The sequence below is a fragment of the Seriola aureovittata genome, chromosome 3 (genome assembly GCF_021018895.1).
Source record: "Seriola aureovittata isolate HTS-2021-v1 ecotype China chromosome 3, ASM2101889v1, whole genome shotgun sequence".
Taxonomy (NCBI): domain Eukaryota; kingdom Metazoa; phylum Chordata; class Actinopteri; order Carangiformes; family Carangidae; genus Seriola; species Seriola aureovittata.
Window position 1 is genome coordinate 26,328,641 of NC_079366.1, and position 16,021 is coordinate 26,344,661.

The window sequence follows — 16,021 nt, forward strand, 5'->3', positions numbered from 1 at the left end:
CCCAGAGCTGGTCCTGAAGGCAGCACCATTACAAAAAAACATACTCCTCACTTTTTTAGTCAAAAAAATGTAACCAACCATGAATTAATCATTCTTATATACTTTACCGTCGTTGACATTATCACATAAGATCTCGACAATGACATCTTGAGTTTAGTTTACAGATCGTGAATCTGACATCTTCAAACGGAAGTTTTAGAAATTACGAGGCTCTTCGAACGTGACATGGAGATAAACAGACCCACACCGTCCAGACAGTTAAGGTTATCAACGTTACGAATTACTTCGCCAACGTAGCATTCATTTAAAATTATTAATTACTATATTTTTGTGCGTGTAAAGTTCAAAGCTCATACAGGTGAGTAATGTTGATGTAAACGCCCGTGTCAGCTATGGGTGGCTAACATTAGCTCACATTAACGGTGCTGCTAACTGTAGCTAACGCTAATAAACGTTATTTTGCAACAGTAACGTACAGAAAGCTACTCCGTCGGTCCCGGCCGACTAGTCTTTGTTTTCTCATGACCAACATTCCCCAGGTGTAGTCATCCAGTCTGTTGATTAACTCCAGTAACTAAGCCGTCCAATGTTTCCTAGGTGAACTTTGACATTTACATGATTTTCTACGCAGGGGCTAGCTGAAGTTAGCCACAACATCATGTCCTGTGGCCAAAATGTGCAGAAACTTCATGTCAGCGTTCATAACACCTCAACCTAAGATGGTAAAAACCTGACATGTAGCTAGAGAGTTGTGTTTGAAATATACCGTCACCCAGTCAAGATCACGTTAATTTCACCGTAATTAATAAGATCTAAATAAGACCTAAACTTACTGCAGCATGATCTCAATATTCAGCTGTTATTTAAGATATTTAATTGACAAATAGCTGTGCAATTGCACATCTATCTTTTTTTCTATGTGTTCTATGTGTTTCTATGTCTTTCGTCCCCATAATGTGCCCTTAATTGTTTCGTGTTGTGTGTGTTAACTAGTGGTGGAATGTAATGTATTATTATAATAATGTATAATACAATGCATCATTAATAATAAAGGTCTATAAAATAAATATTTTCACATAATGACTTCTTTTACTTTCGATACTTTTAGTACATTTTTCTGATTATACTTTTGTATTGTTACTTCAGTAACATTTTGAATGCAGGATTGTAACTTGCAATGGAGTATTTCTGCTTTAACTTAACTAAAGGATCTGAATACTTCTTCCATCACTGCTCTTGACTCAGATCCTCTGCTTTCTGTTATGTTTCACCAATTAAATCAACTATCAGATCAGAGAAACTGATCACTACACCTTGTCTTGTGCAGACACTTCTCCCATCAACTCCGAACAGCCGGAACTTACATTTGTCACTGTACTGACCTTTGTCCCACTGTCTCTGTTTCTCTCTCTCTTACATGTGTTCAGTCTCTTACTTTGACAAGCACACACTGTCAGGATGGTTTCATACAAGCGCCTGAACCCTGAAGATGTTCAGTTTTCCAATGCTGTGTTGTCGGAGGAGCCTCGAACGGTCCAACAAGAAGTTTCAGTGAGTTCGTGCCTTGAACCTTCTATAGTCTGTCTTAAAACTGCAAAGGATTGATCTCTCTGTGTGAATTCAAATCATTGCTGTAGAAACTTTATGCTCTTTCCTCTATCTGCCAATGTTTTGGGATATTTCACAATCTAGATTGTGTTAGTTTCATTATTTTATTGTTTGTTTTATTGTAGTTATGGTTTTATACAGCTGATTAATTGCTGATATTAGATTGTAAGTCTGAACGTTTTGTGCTACCTGTTTTTTATGTTGTTAGTCTGTAACTCTCTGTCAGTGCTGCCAATCTGGGACACTCTTGATAATAACAACCTTTCCCTCATTGTAGCTTTGATAGTTGAATAAGATAAACGTAACCATGGCTATGGTCCTTTTTTTTTATTTAAAATTTATTTTTAACTTATTCAAGAGGCAAAGATCTTTATGTTCCCAGCTGAGGGTTTGGTCTTGTTCCACTCACTATTGACACTGGATTGTTTGACAGTTTGGAAGAAGAAGATGAGTTTGATTCTGTTCTGTTCTGAGTTGTTACATACAAGACATTTACAAGAGTCTTTATTAGTGTAAAATTTAGAGTTTTTTAAGATTTTATTTTTATTTCTTTGATGACCAGGCACTCAGTTTATATGAACATTTTCACTTAAATGTAAGTACAGTGCTGAGGTCACTTTATTACATACACCCCTAAAATCTAATTTAGTCCAGTTTAACAGAGACCTCATTTATTGACATATAATTAAATTAATCTCTTTCTGACAATGTCAGTCAAAAATCAATTATTATCTTGATAAAGGTAGACTTTATAGTGGAACTTTTTAATTGGATTGCGTTATATTTTAATTAAGCACCTAATTAAGTAGCCATTGAGTGTATGTTATTTGGTAGTGTGTATTTTTTGGTTTGTGTACGTGTTACTGGAAGATGGCCGTTATTATTTCTTGATGTAGCTATGTCTTGTAATCCCATGTGAGATGGATAGATAAAAACCTAATTAACTAATTAGAAAGCACAGCGACTACTTTGGTGTGTTGCTTATTTGATTTCCTTGCTGTGTTTAAAGTTGCAGGAGCCAGAGGAGGCCTCCTTGCTTCCACGGATGCCGTCATGCTCCGTCACCACAGGCCTCCTGGTTATTGGCTGCCTGTTGCTGCTCCTCTGTGGAGGCTGGCTACTGGGCACCATGTTCTGGCTGCACGGTTCGTCCAACCAACAGCCACATAGACCCCCGCCACCGGCCACGGCACAAACGCCGCAAACAGAAGTAAACGACACTGTGTCTGCCTCACGTCGTCAGGCTTGCAGTTTAATTCCAGAGGCGTGGAGGTTTGATTGCTACCCTGAAAGAGGAGTGGTTGTGACCAAAGACTTATGTGAGGCCAGGAACTGTTGCTTTATCCCTGCTTCCCCCTCCCCTGCCGCCCGCCCATCAGGGAGAAATGGTATCCCCTGGTGTTTCTATCCTCCGGATTTCCCTTCCTACTCGCTCGTGTCAATAAACGACACATCCCTGGGACAAAAAGGTACGCTCGTGAGAGAGGTGAAGACCCATTACCCAGCAGACATCCTCACTCTAGAGGTGGAGATACGTCATGAGACAGACACACGGCTACGTGTCAGGGTGAGTGGAGGATCCTACATTAGTCATACAGCATGCAGTTTCCGTTTGTGTAGAAGAACTTTACTCTTTTTATCTATGCAGAGGACTTGAAGCATCATAAATGATGCAGCAGGTATTTAAGGAACGTTTTGTTTATGATTTCACAGCCACATTTTTACACTAAAATGCTTTGATGTAATTTTGGATAACAGCTTTCCTTGCATGAAAAAGTGCTTCCTGGGTTCCTGGTACATTTTAAAGTTCAAGCTGCACTAAATCAATATTCTTATATTAACTGTGAATAAAAGGAATATGTATAATGCAAAGGGCGTCACTCTCAGTAAAGAACCCCTGACTCTGCTGTTCCCCTCAGCTGTGTGCTGTGTTTTAAGACTTTTAGCTGGAGCAGAAGGTTTCAGTTATATTTCACAGGAGATCGAAACAGAGCTGAAAGACTGAGTGAATATTGAAAATACTTTCATCAGGTGTCCAGAAACGCAACTTCAAAGAAATGGTGATGTTGCTCTTTGTCTGCTGGATGTGTTTCCTGAAAAAATTCCCATGATAAATTCATAAAGTTATAATATGGTGAACTGACTTACCAATGCCACCAAAAACCTCAGGCCTCCAGACCTAAACCATACATGTCACAGACGTTTAGGAAATTAACAAACCTTGTGAGCAATCTCATTAACCCCCAATTATACATGTTAGCAAACAACACAGTTCACATTCAAAGCAGTCTTAATAGGTCAACAAGGTCTGTGCCAATATTTTAATTAAACCAAGCAGGTTCAAAGGGATTGTCATAAACTTTGGTTAAGTTTTTGTTCCATAATGCCGTAGATTCTTTGGTATGTTACTCAAATACAAACTGTTTGTTTGTCTAATGTATCTCATTTTAGATTACGGACCCTTCTAACTCAAGGTTTGAAGTCCCAATCTCTGTCCCCACCGCCACCAAGAAGGCAGAAAGTCCAGAGTACATAGTAGAGCTTTCAAAAGAGCCATTTGGTCTCATCGTGAAGAGAAGCTCTACAGGAGCTGTGCTGTAAGTCTGACATGAGCTGGCAACACTTACACAGATGTCAGTTGAGAAAATGACCATGTTGGGGTATTAATACTATGTCCGTCTTCAATGGTTCCTTGTTAGTCTGAACACCACAGAGGCTCCTCTCTTCTATGCGGATCAGTTCCTCCAGTTCTCCACCTCCCTGTCCAGTCAGTTCATCTATGGCCTGGGGGAACATCGCTCCACCTTTCTGCATGATGTCCACTGGAACACACTCACCATGTGGGCCAGAGATGTGCCTCCTATGGTATGGACGCTCCTGTTTTTGTCACTGCTCTGTTTATGCAGTAGATATGACATTTTAGACAAAGAGACATCTGATTCCACCTGGGTGGGTCTGTGGTTTTTCTACCAGAGGAAGAGAGGTGGCAGGAGCCATGATTTCATTGTTTGCTCGCTAGAAATGGACGTATAAACCTCAGGAAAACAGTTTCCTCAGTTTGGACAAAGGACTTTATTTATTTATTCCGGGGCATCAGTGATTGTTTGATTCAAGTTTGATTATGATTTTGGAGAAATAGCCACCACAGTAATATTCTTGTTTCTCTCTGAACTGTAGGAACAGACAAACCTGTACGGAGCTCATCCATTTTACCTGGCAATGGAGGAAGGAGGGAACGCACACGGCTTCTTCCTGCTGAACAGCAACGCAATGGGTCAGTCCGCTCGGCGCCCTCATTCTTCCTAGTCATGCAATAATACCCACTGGTGCTTTCTGATGCTCACAGTTGGTAGATTTCACAACTCTTTCTTGTGACAACAGCTGACAACGGTCAGCAGTTATATAAAAGCAGAAGTCCCTAACAGACTTTCCCGTGATGACCTTGTTCAGTGTGATTTCAGTGTCTATAGCAATAAATATGAACTTTCCAGTGCCATGTTGTATTTCCTAATAATAATTCTGAACGCTGCTAACTGAAAGGTCATCATGTCATCATCTAGAGAATGATGAAAATCAGCTTTAATGTTTTAATGCAGATCTTGTTCTGATTCCACGTGTTCCTCCACAAATGTTCGTTCATGAGATACTCAGCTGCTTATTTTAACATATCTGTATGAGTGTACATTTACTTACTCATGATGTACCATATATTCCCTGTATCCCTGGTCTGATCTTGCTCAGTATGATTTTCCTATAAATAATCGATGTTTCATGTGTTTGGTCAGATGTGGTCCTCCAGCCGGCCCCGGCCCTCACCTGGCGTACTATTGGTGGAATCCTTGACTTTTACGTTTTCCTTGGTCCTGATCCTGGTTCAGTTATTGAGCAGTATGTGGACGTCATAGGTTAGTAGGAGACCGGGATTATGGGCATGTCGACGTGTAAAATATATGAGTCTGATGTATTTTCTTACACATCATATACCTGTCTCATACATTATAAAGTCATTGTAGAATTACACTGCACTTGTAACTTGAGATCGAGTTCGAGATCGAAAGAGACTGAGAGATCATCCACATTAGTTTATTTTCATGCGAACCAACAGACACAGTCCTGCTGCTGCAAAATTCCCCCAAAACGTCAAATGTGTATTAATCAGCAGCTAAAAATAGTCCCCACGAATGATTATTTCCTCTTGTTTGAGTCACATTTGATAACACTACAGCATGGAGCCCAGCTGCTTGAAGAGGAAATTATTTAGCTTATTTTGAAATTAAACTATATATTGAGTTGTTTTTGAATATTTACATCTATAGGAGTCGTGATTAATTCACTAAGTCTGTTTTCATTACACTTTGTTGCATTTTGCTTTTATCGATAAACCAACTTTTCCACCTCAGCCAAGTGTAAAAACTTTGTTGTGATGTTTGTGTTGGATCCAGTTTGTTTTAATCTTTGTTTGGGATTTGTTGATGATAAGAAAAATGTATTCACTCACACTCCTTTCTCTCCTCATCACTCCATCTTGTGGTAGGATACCCTGCGATGCCCATCTACTGGGCTTTAGGATACCATCTCTGTCGCTGGGGTTACAACACCAGTGATTCTACCTGGGAAATTGTCAAGAACATGAGGAATTATGGGATACCTCAGGTAAAGTGAGCACGGCAGATTGTTTGATTGTTTGTACGTTTGTCTATTATTTGATTATTTATTGTGTCATTCTTTTTGCAGGATGTCCAGTGGAATGACATCGACTACATGGACCAATTTATGGACTTCACTTTTGACACGACAAAGTTCGGGACGCTGCCTGATCTGGTCAAGGACCTGCACGCTCATGACCAGCGCTATGTCATGATCCTGGTACACAGGAGTTTGTACTTTGTGTTTTTTGTCTGATGTGGCCTGTGTGTGTGTGTGTGTGTGTGTGTGTGTGTGTGTGTGTGTGTGTATATATATTTGTGTGTGTGACTGTTGTTTCTCAACCTGCAGGACCCGGGTATCAGCAGTACTCAGCCAGAGGGATCATACAGGCCGTTCGATGAAGGACTGAAGAAAGACGTTTTTATTAAGGATGCTGAAGGAAAAACACTCATTGGGAAGGTGAGACATGAATCATCACACTACATTGGCTGATCACAAATTCTTCTTCTTATTTAATATTTTAATTACATTTTGCAAAATACTGTTTAAAAGACATAAGACGGTTTAAAAGATGACATACAAAACCCATCATTCACAATGTATTCACAGTATTTAGATATCAGGAGCAAGGGACAGAAACATAGATTAAATGGTAGTGTCAAGTCCTACACTGTGTCATGTTGCCATATAGGTGAGAAGTATTACTGCTACTGTTTACAAACCCATCACTGATGTGATGTGATAGAAAACATGCCCAGACATTGTCTCCATACTCCTTCAAATCTGTTCTGTGTGTTTGGTTTCTACTCTCTCCGTCGTCTTTCATTCCCGATCCTTTACTCCAGGTGTGGCCTGGCCTGACGGCTTATCCTGATTTCTCTGATGACGCAACACATGAGTGGTGGTACGACAACCTGAAGAGGTTCCATGACAAAGTGCCATTTGATGGATTATGGATTGTAAGTATGTGCAGTGGGGGAAAAAAAAAGAAACCGTTGACCCTGACTTAAATGGCATTACTGTAGTGGTTCTCAGCGTTTCCTCTCCATGACCTTTGTCTCATCATTATTAGGACATGAATGAACCATCTAATTTCCTGGATGGATCCACTAACGGCTGTCCATCAAACAGTCTTGAAAATCCTCCTTATACACCTGGTGGGAGACACAGATCTCAAGCACAACTCACACAACAAACATAACAGAAAGATGCACATATATGATTGTCAAAAATTGTAATTGTGTCTTTTACCCTGCAGGTATACTAGGAGGTTTGCTGAGAGCCAAAACAGTGTGTGCCACTGCACAGCAGAAGCAGTCCATACACTATAATATGCACAGCCTGTACGGACTCATGGAAGCTAAAGCCTCTGCCAGGTCAGGACAACTGAAGTACACACACACACACACACACACACACACACACACACACACACACACACACACACACCTCTGCTTCCTTAAATCTTGTTCTTGTCCTCTAAATCTTCTTCCTCTCCGTCCCCTTGTCCAGCGCTCTGATGCGGATCGTGGCAAAGAGACCTTTTGTGATCTCTCGCTCCACCTTCCCCAGTCAGGGCATGTACTCTGGTCACTGGCTGGGAGACAACAGGAGCCAATGGAAAGACCTTTACACCTCTATAGCAGGTTAGATCACACAGACACTTCAATTACACATTTTCCTGTGAGTATATTATTGTCTGCTGCGTTTCAAGATTAAACTTTGTCAACTTCTTATCAATATCTGAACAAAACAGAAGTTTGGTGGTGTGCACAAAAACCATATCTAACTTGCTCACACAAATATTATTATAATTTCTGCTTTCTGTTATAATAATTTTTCTTTTCTGGTGTTTATCCAGACATTTAAAACAGATGTAATCTAAATCAACAATCCATGCATGTTTTTTCTTTTTCCTGAAGCTCCATTTATCATTTTTATATTAACAGTGAAGTCACTATTTGTAAAGTAAAACAGGTGACGAAGTATTTTCACCAGAAGAAAGTTGAAGTTAGCTAGATATTTTCCTCAGGAGCTGTGAAACAGACTTAGAGCTGCGTGGTGGATGACAAAAACCAAGTGAATGCTAATGTTGCTAACATGTTAGCCTTAACAACTTAAGCTCTAAATTGGTAACATGTCAGTGCAGTTTGTCTGACAGTTTGTTGTGGTCCTCTTCTGCCTCCAAGTGGTCAAAGTAAATGAATGCGGCTTTAAGTGATATGCCATATTTTTGCCAGATTGTTCAGCAAATGCAAATTTGTCAGCAGTTTTTAGTACATTTATGACGCATTTATGTTGTTGTAAATGGCTAATTTGCTAATTTGAAGGTTGTGTGATGCTTAAACTCTGTATTATGGCTCCATGTGGCACTTAAACGTTAGATTTTTAAGAAAATTGTGTCTGAAATTATCAATTGAATAGTTTGACGTCGGTTTTATATCTCAGATTTTCCACCTCTCTCCTTCTGTCCTTCAGGTATGTTGACCTTTAACCTTCTGGGCATCCCGCTGGTGGGAGCAGACATCTGCGGTTTCAGTGAGGAGCCGCAGGAGGAACTGTGTGTCCGCTGGACGCAGGTCGGAGCTTTTTATCCCTTTACACGCAACCACAACGCCATCGACATGAAGGTAATACTTTAACATCACTGCTCCGACCTCATCTTAGAGCTCCATGGGAAAAATACTGCTGTGTAATACCAATTTAAGACATATTTGGAGTGCTGTAGTTTATCCTAGAAATGTGACTTTTTTCTGACACTGTCTGACTTTGAAACGTGTTTGCAGCCTCAGGATCCCACAGCTTTCAGCCCTCTGGCTCGTACAGCCATGAAACAGGCTCTGCTGCTGCGTTACTCTCTCTTCCCTGTCCTCTACACTCTCTTTCATCACGCACATGTGCACGGACACACTGTTGCCCGACCGCTGATGTTCGAGTGAGTAGAGCTTTAAAACACAACCTTGTATTTTTTTTTTCTTTTTTAATACTTATATATTTAAATACTTATTTTTGACTTGACGTTTTGAGCTTTGCCTAACTGTAAGATTCCTGTATGTTCTCAACAGGTTTCCAAAAGATGTAAGAACCTACGGGATTGACAAACAGTTCCTGTGGGGGAAGAATTTGTTGGTGACACCAGTGTTAGATCCTGGAGTGGATTCTGTGGACGGTTACTTCCCAGAGGGACTGTGGTATGACTACTACACGGTAAGAGCCATACTCAGCGTTCAGCCTGGCACACAGACTCATTATGCTGTTTGAGGGTGGAAGGAAATGTAGTAAAGAGTGAAGTAATATGCTCATGTGTGTCCCTCTTCCTCCCAGGGTGACTCTGTGCGCAGTAAGGGTGAAGAGCTTCAACTCCATGCACCTCTAGATAAGATCAACCTGCATTTGCGTGAAGGATCTGTTACACCAACACAGGTAAACAAAAGGATTTTTGTTTCACTTTTGCATTATCAAGTTCTTTTTTTTTTTTTTTTTTTTTTGGATGATTTAAAATGTGTTTACCAAACTTGACAATAGAGAGACGCGTGTGCAGTGATCAAAGCAGAACATGAACAGCATATCAGGTGAAATGGTCAGTTCAGCACAAATACACAAAGACTTTCTCTCTTACTCAGAGTGGTATCGAGCTATAAAGACAGTTTAGGTTTGGTTATTTATATATATATATATATATATATATATAAATATATATATTATCCAGAGTTACCAGGACTTTGTTGCTGGCAAAATGTTGTATGTTATATGTATTATATTTATTTATATTATAACATATATTTATGTTATTTACATGACAGTTAATGCACACACAAGCAAATTTGTCTGCATGGTTAATAAGAGATAAGTGGATAATTTGTATTGTGGGTGAACTGACCCTTTAAGTTGTTCTAAGTGATCTGGCTAAAACCTAAAAACACACACACACACACACACACATCAAATGTACATGATTTTTCTAAAGATACAAGAATATTTCTTAAACCTGATGTTGGGATTCTGTGAATCTGACCTGGGAGCAGTTTATAATTTATGGTTTGTTTTTCTCTTTCAATTCGTGTGTACAGGCGCCCAACCTGACCCTGTGGGTGAGCAGCGGTCAGCCGCTCCACCTGGTCTCTTCTCTCTCTGACGATGGTTCAGCCAGTGGAGACTTGTTCTGGGACGACGGAGAGAGCATCGACACCTACGAGAGCGACCATTACGCATACATCATCTTCAGCGTCGCTCAGGTGCTCACACTTGTTTAGTTTTGCCTTAAAAGAAAAGAAGAAGAAAAAAAAAACAACCTTTGGTATCTCTCATTGCCTCATTCCAGCCTGATTTGTCAGATTTGTGATTACCCACATTTCCCAGAATGCCTTTTGACAACCTGCATGAACTGTGTCTGAACATGTCTGATTCAGCTGTGGGTGATGGGTGGAGATGAAGAGAGAAAATGTTAGGTCAGAAAGTGAGAGTTACTTAAACACAGCAGGCGGAGGTCGAATATATCTCTAGGTTTTTTATTTTTATAGCTGTATGTTTGAGCTTCACTCGGCAGAATGATGTATGAGTTTGACACTTGACAGCTGTTTTCACATTCAGCTGCTGAAGGGAGCTCTGCTCAGGAATCATATTCCTGTGTACATATATAATACGTATGTAAGTAAGTGTGACGTGGAAATTTGAAACTCCAATGCACATAAACTGAAAATGAACTTTTCAGTGAAGTAGCAGAAGTCTTCCAAAATCCTGAAAATATTTGCATATTCACAAAGTCTGGACTCTATTTAATAACAGCGATGGAGTAAATGTAATTTAAAAAAGTTTTAACCAGGTAATTGAATTTTTTTGTGGAAAAGGGAGCCACAAATTATAATCTAAAGCAGTGTATATTTATATGTTTATAAGAAACGTAATTAAATGAACCTGGAAATGTGAAACAGGACGGGGCTCTAAGGTTTATTTTAACATATTATTCATTTCTGACATCCATCGTCTTATTTTGTAGAACGTGATGACGTCCCAGGTGCTCCATAACAACGTGGAGGCCACATACATCACTGTGGAGTCGGCCTCCTTCTACGGTGTGAAGGAGAAGCCGAGCAGAGTGTTTGTGAACTCCCAAGATGCAGTGTTCACCTACAGAGCCAACCAGGTGAGCCAAGAGGTCAAGTGAAACTCAAGTGAAATACAAGTAGTACCCACAAAATTGTACTTCAGTGTACGTAGTTACTTGCTGAACCCTTCTAGCAGGGTGATTTTTAAAACACATTTGATTAATTAATTAAAAGAAGACCCAGTGTAACTTAAAGATATTAAAGAGATGTCCCCTGTGATATTTCTTGTGAAGCATATGACTCGTGCAGTCGTGTTGTCGTCCTGTTTTTCAGAGAGTAGGCCTTTAGTTTACCCGACTGAATGACCTTTGTTCTCCGTTCTCCCTCTGCAGGTGTTAACAGTTGCAGATCTCGGTCTCAACCTCAGTCAGAACTTCACCATCAGCTGGATGTAATGACTCTGATGTTTTCATGATTGGTTTTACTTGTTGTTGACTGTTGAAGTCACAAGCAGACACATATTTAAGTGTGAGGACAGTGATGGTTTTTCATTGTTTTGGCTCTTTAATCCAGAACATTGGATGGGAATAACAATTGTGAGATTCAAGTGCTGATTTTAAACTTTAAAGAGTAACTTAACACCGGACTGTTTCCTGTTGCACCTCAAACAAGACAGTGATGTTACAGTGTACTGACAACAAGCCACACTGATCCTGGAGTACACCTGTACATCACTGCAGCAAGCTGACAAGTTAAACCACTGGAGGTTATCAAAAACCAAAACTCTCTGCAGCTCTTAAATTTCTCTCTAAAATAGTTCACATCTGTATCGAGTGTTGTACTTCAATTCAGGTCTAATGTGCTTGAGCACAGAGCCAAAACAAAGCTGCCCATTTGTCGGACGGATAAGACAAAGTGTAAGAACGCTGAAGTGAGTGAAGTTTGTGTTAATCTTATTTATAGCGCAACATTGTCTCAAAGATGCTTTGCACACTTCAAATGGACAAAAGCTTATGAAACAACGACATGAAACCACTGACCTACAGTAGTTTAGACACTGCTTTAAATATGTGTGGACATGTATTATTTTTAGCTGAAGTGTCATCTGACTGAAACAAAAAGCTCAGCTTTGCCTTTAGTATTTTAACTTTATTTTTAGCTCCGTTTGAATAAAAAAAAAAAATCTCATCAGCAGAAAGATGATGTGCAATAAATGAGAGGATAATTACCTTCCTGAGAATGTGACAGGAGTCTGACTGTAGTCCATGATGTAATCAACAGTATGTGCTTTAATGCTGTTTACAGCCCATTCTTGCACTAATTAGTGTTGCAGCATTGTAAAGGTAGATACAGGTGCCTTATGATTCCTGTTTGTGCGTTTTTGAGCGTTTCTGGGTTTGTTCCTTTCCAAGATTGTAGTACTGCTCTGCCTGGAGATGGCTTTAACTGTAAAGTTATAATGAAGCAGCCACAAGTCTTCTGTAGACAAACTGTGATGCCTCTGAAGGCAGACGGCAACCAAAAGCTAAAGCCAGATGCGTTTCACGAGCTGGTTGAGTGAAGTTTTTATGCTCAGTCACTTTCATTCTGCCTAAATTTGACCTTAATGCTGTGGAAATCAGAATTGATGGGTCTCTGCACCTTATGCAACTTTGAAGAATCATTTGTTCAAGGAATCGTCAGTGCATGTGTGTTGTGAAGTAAACTAAGCAAAACCCCAAAACATTTTTTTTTCCGCATGAAAAGACGACGTATATTTTACTGTCATTTGTGTTGATGTAACTGAAATTGTGACACTAACAGTTTGCAGTGTTTTATCATGAAGCATTGTGTTTTATCTTTTGTGTAATTGCTTAAATGTAGTTATATGAACAACGTGAAAACTACAAGGGTGTCACTTTTTTTTATCTCAGCACACCTCGTTTAAAATGACAGTAGAAATCTTCTACAGCAGCAACACGACAATGAAAGGAAATTTGGTGATTAGTGAATTAATGTCTTAAAACTCAATGTAAAGAAATTTTCGTGTTTGTTTTTTTTGTTATTTTTTTTGTTACAATTGTACAATGTCATGTTTTGAGCCCTGATGTGATCAATAGATTATATTTGAATAAATTTTATTTTGATCTCGCCTGCATTTGGATCATGAACCTGTAGTATTGAAGAGCATGCGCCACTAGAGGACACAGTTTCTCAATGCTGTGATCCTTGTTGGTATCATTTCTCATAACAGATGAGTGTGTAATTCCCCTCATGGCAACAAAGGATTTTATGCAAGACTTTGCATATTTGTCAGTTTAAATTGCTGAAAGGCAGAAGATGATGTTGGGTTCAACCCCATGGTAGAAAATTTGGGGGAGAAATGTGAAAAACAAATGGTGTTTCCTTCCTCTCCAAGTCTGATCAAAGTATCGCTCTAATCAACAACAGGTCTGTAGTGCTGGAGTTACCAAGTTTGAGGTTAATCTATGGACAGTTTTAATGTAATGTTTCAGTATGGTTGTCTTCTCTTTAGTTGCCAGGTGTTGTACAATGAATTACAACCTTTGTGGACTAAGAAACGGCACAATCTGCTGTTAACGTTTATCTTATCTATTTTTCTACAGTTACTCTCGGAGTCATAAAAAAGGTTGAACTCCTGGTGTGAGTTGGCTCAAACTAAAGCATACAAACAGACATATACATATACATATATATATATATATATATATATATATATATATATATATATATATATATATATATATAATAATTATGTTTTATTATTTATTAGTTTTTTTTCCTCCTGTTGTCTTCACAGCATCAGGCATTTGAGCTGGTCTTTCTTATCACTTCCTCTACTTTCCTCTATGTGAGAAATATAACTTTTATTTATGTTTCCGTCCATGTGTGGCCTCTTACTGACTGTGTTTTTTCTATTTCCTGACCGGGGTCTTCAAGTCTTTGTGAAGTAGATAGTAAAATCACAGGATGTCTGTCATTAAGATACGCGGGTCGTCTGAGGACGGAGCTGCATTAGTTGGTCTCTTCAAAATGAACTGAATTAATTGTATGTGCAGCTCTCCAGAGTAACTAACCAGAAAACAAGAAGTAAACTGTGAGAGAAGCAGTGACACAGAGCCAAGACTTTGACTGGATCTCATGAGTCATGAAACTAAACAAGTATTTGATTGTCTTACACACACACACACACACCCACACACACATACAAACACATGAAGACACACACACACACACACACATATCAGCCCCTGAAAGTGAAAGCAAACAACATGTCCCATATTCCCCCTGTGATAGCAGGCTTGAATTATCCTCCACTACTGATGAACTCATGATAGACATGTTTTTTTGGCTCTGTGCAAACGTTCACAGGCTAACTGTTTCCAGATGGCAGTTTGTGTAGGGCACATATATCATTCAGTGGGAGGGGGGGGCAGAAAGAGAAAGAACAGCAGGGGTCTGTCAAAAGCATTCTGCTCTACTGACGAGGGCATTTCCTGTCTGGATTTGGGAGGATTAAGTATTTGTACGTGGGGGGTGTCAGCATGTGGAGAGAGGGAGGAAGCGCAGGACTTCACAGGACTTTCAGGGAATTTTAGGGAACATTTAGGGAAAAACTAAAACAGATTTTCATAGGCAAAAAAAAAAAAGATTTACCGTCATGGTTTACACATAACTGAGAAAAAACCCATTATTGCCAGATAGTGTTTCAGTCTGGGCTTCCTGAGGTTGCCTGTTTTGACATGTTTAGTCATGTTTATGTTGCATATTTCATACAGAAAGCTGCACAAAACAAACACAAAAGTAAGTTATTTTTGTATAATGAAATACCAATTTTGATGTTTTAAAATAAAGTAACCTTCAATCATGTTTTACAAATGGTTATTGTGCAAGACGGTCTAGGGAGCCATAAAAGGGCTAAATGCAGCTTCTTTGTTCGATTCATGCTTTCCTTTTCTGTCCCGAGGTTTTCTTTAACACTTGAGTTAGTGCTGTGGGACTGACAAAAAGAGCACAGCACGCTACAGCCCTTTTAAGTGTGTGTGTGTGTGTGTGTGTGTGTGTGTGTGTGTGTGTGTGTGTGTGCGTGCTCCCAACTTCTCTTCAGGCCACCAGTTTTGTGAAGTTAAATGATTTTTTTTTGTGAGTTCTGACTTCGATTATGTGTTTCACTGTGTCACAAATTAGCAACTCATGTAATCATACACAGATGATCCTCCGGGCTGTTTAATAAGTAAAAAGTTTAGATTTGTTTTGCTTGACTCAGCATTCATCAACAAACAAGACTGTCCAGCCATTTTAGTGTCTCTGTCTGTAAGGCCGTACTCAAGCTATCACCGTGCTAACCTGCTGACACGAAGAAGGTGAAATATTTACCCTGTTCACCTTTGCAGTTTAGCTCGTTAGCATGCTAACATATCTGAGGTTGGTGTGATTGTCATTAGTTTTGCAGACATTTGCCCAAAACCAAAGTATATTGGACTCATATAATTTGACATGATGATGGTACCAGAGGAGATTCACCCTGTGGAGACCCTGAATGTCTCATCTGAATCCATCCTCTAGTTTTTGAGATACTTCAGACCCACATCACCGTCCGTGAAGCCACGTTAGCATTAATGTCACTGCAGCAGCAATAAAATACATTTTAAGGAATTCTTCCATTTTCATTTACAAATATTGCCACTGAAATGCAGAAAAAAATGTGAATACATGAAAAA

The 16,021-nt window shown here is 39.5% G+C and overlaps 1 protein-coding gene across 2 annotated transcripts; it reads left to right on the top strand.

Moving 5' to 3' along the window:
• The first annotated feature begins 205 nt into the window (after nt 1–205).
• Nucleotides 206–13,437, top strand: gaa2 (alpha glucosidase 2). 2 transcript variants are annotated; one of them, XM_056372377.1, is made up of 21 exons: nt 206–358; nt 1,428–1,551; nt 2,618–3,175; nt 4,060–4,205; nt 4,308–4,473; nt 4,786–4,882; nt 5,394–5,513; nt 6,143–6,261; nt 6,343–6,474; nt 6,604–6,714; nt 7,101–7,214; nt 7,328–7,412; nt 7,514–7,631; nt 7,768–7,901; nt 8,734–8,885; nt 9,042–9,190; nt 9,321–9,462; nt 9,580–9,678; nt 10,326–10,490; nt 11,252–11,398; nt 11,693–13,437. In XM_056372377.1, the coding sequence occupies exons 2-21, from the start codon at nt 1,459–1,461 to the stop codon at nt 11,753–11,755; spliced, it is 2,910 nt and encodes a 969-aa protein (XP_056228352.1). In that variant the 5' UTR covers nt 206–358; nt 1,428–1,458; the 3' UTR covers nt 11,756–13,437. The 2 variants fall into 2 exon arrangements, with proteins under 2 accessions (XP_056228352.1, XP_056228353.1); XM_056372378.1 differs by having other exon boundaries at nt 240–263.
• Nucleotides 13,438–16,021: the final 2,584 nt, after the last annotated feature.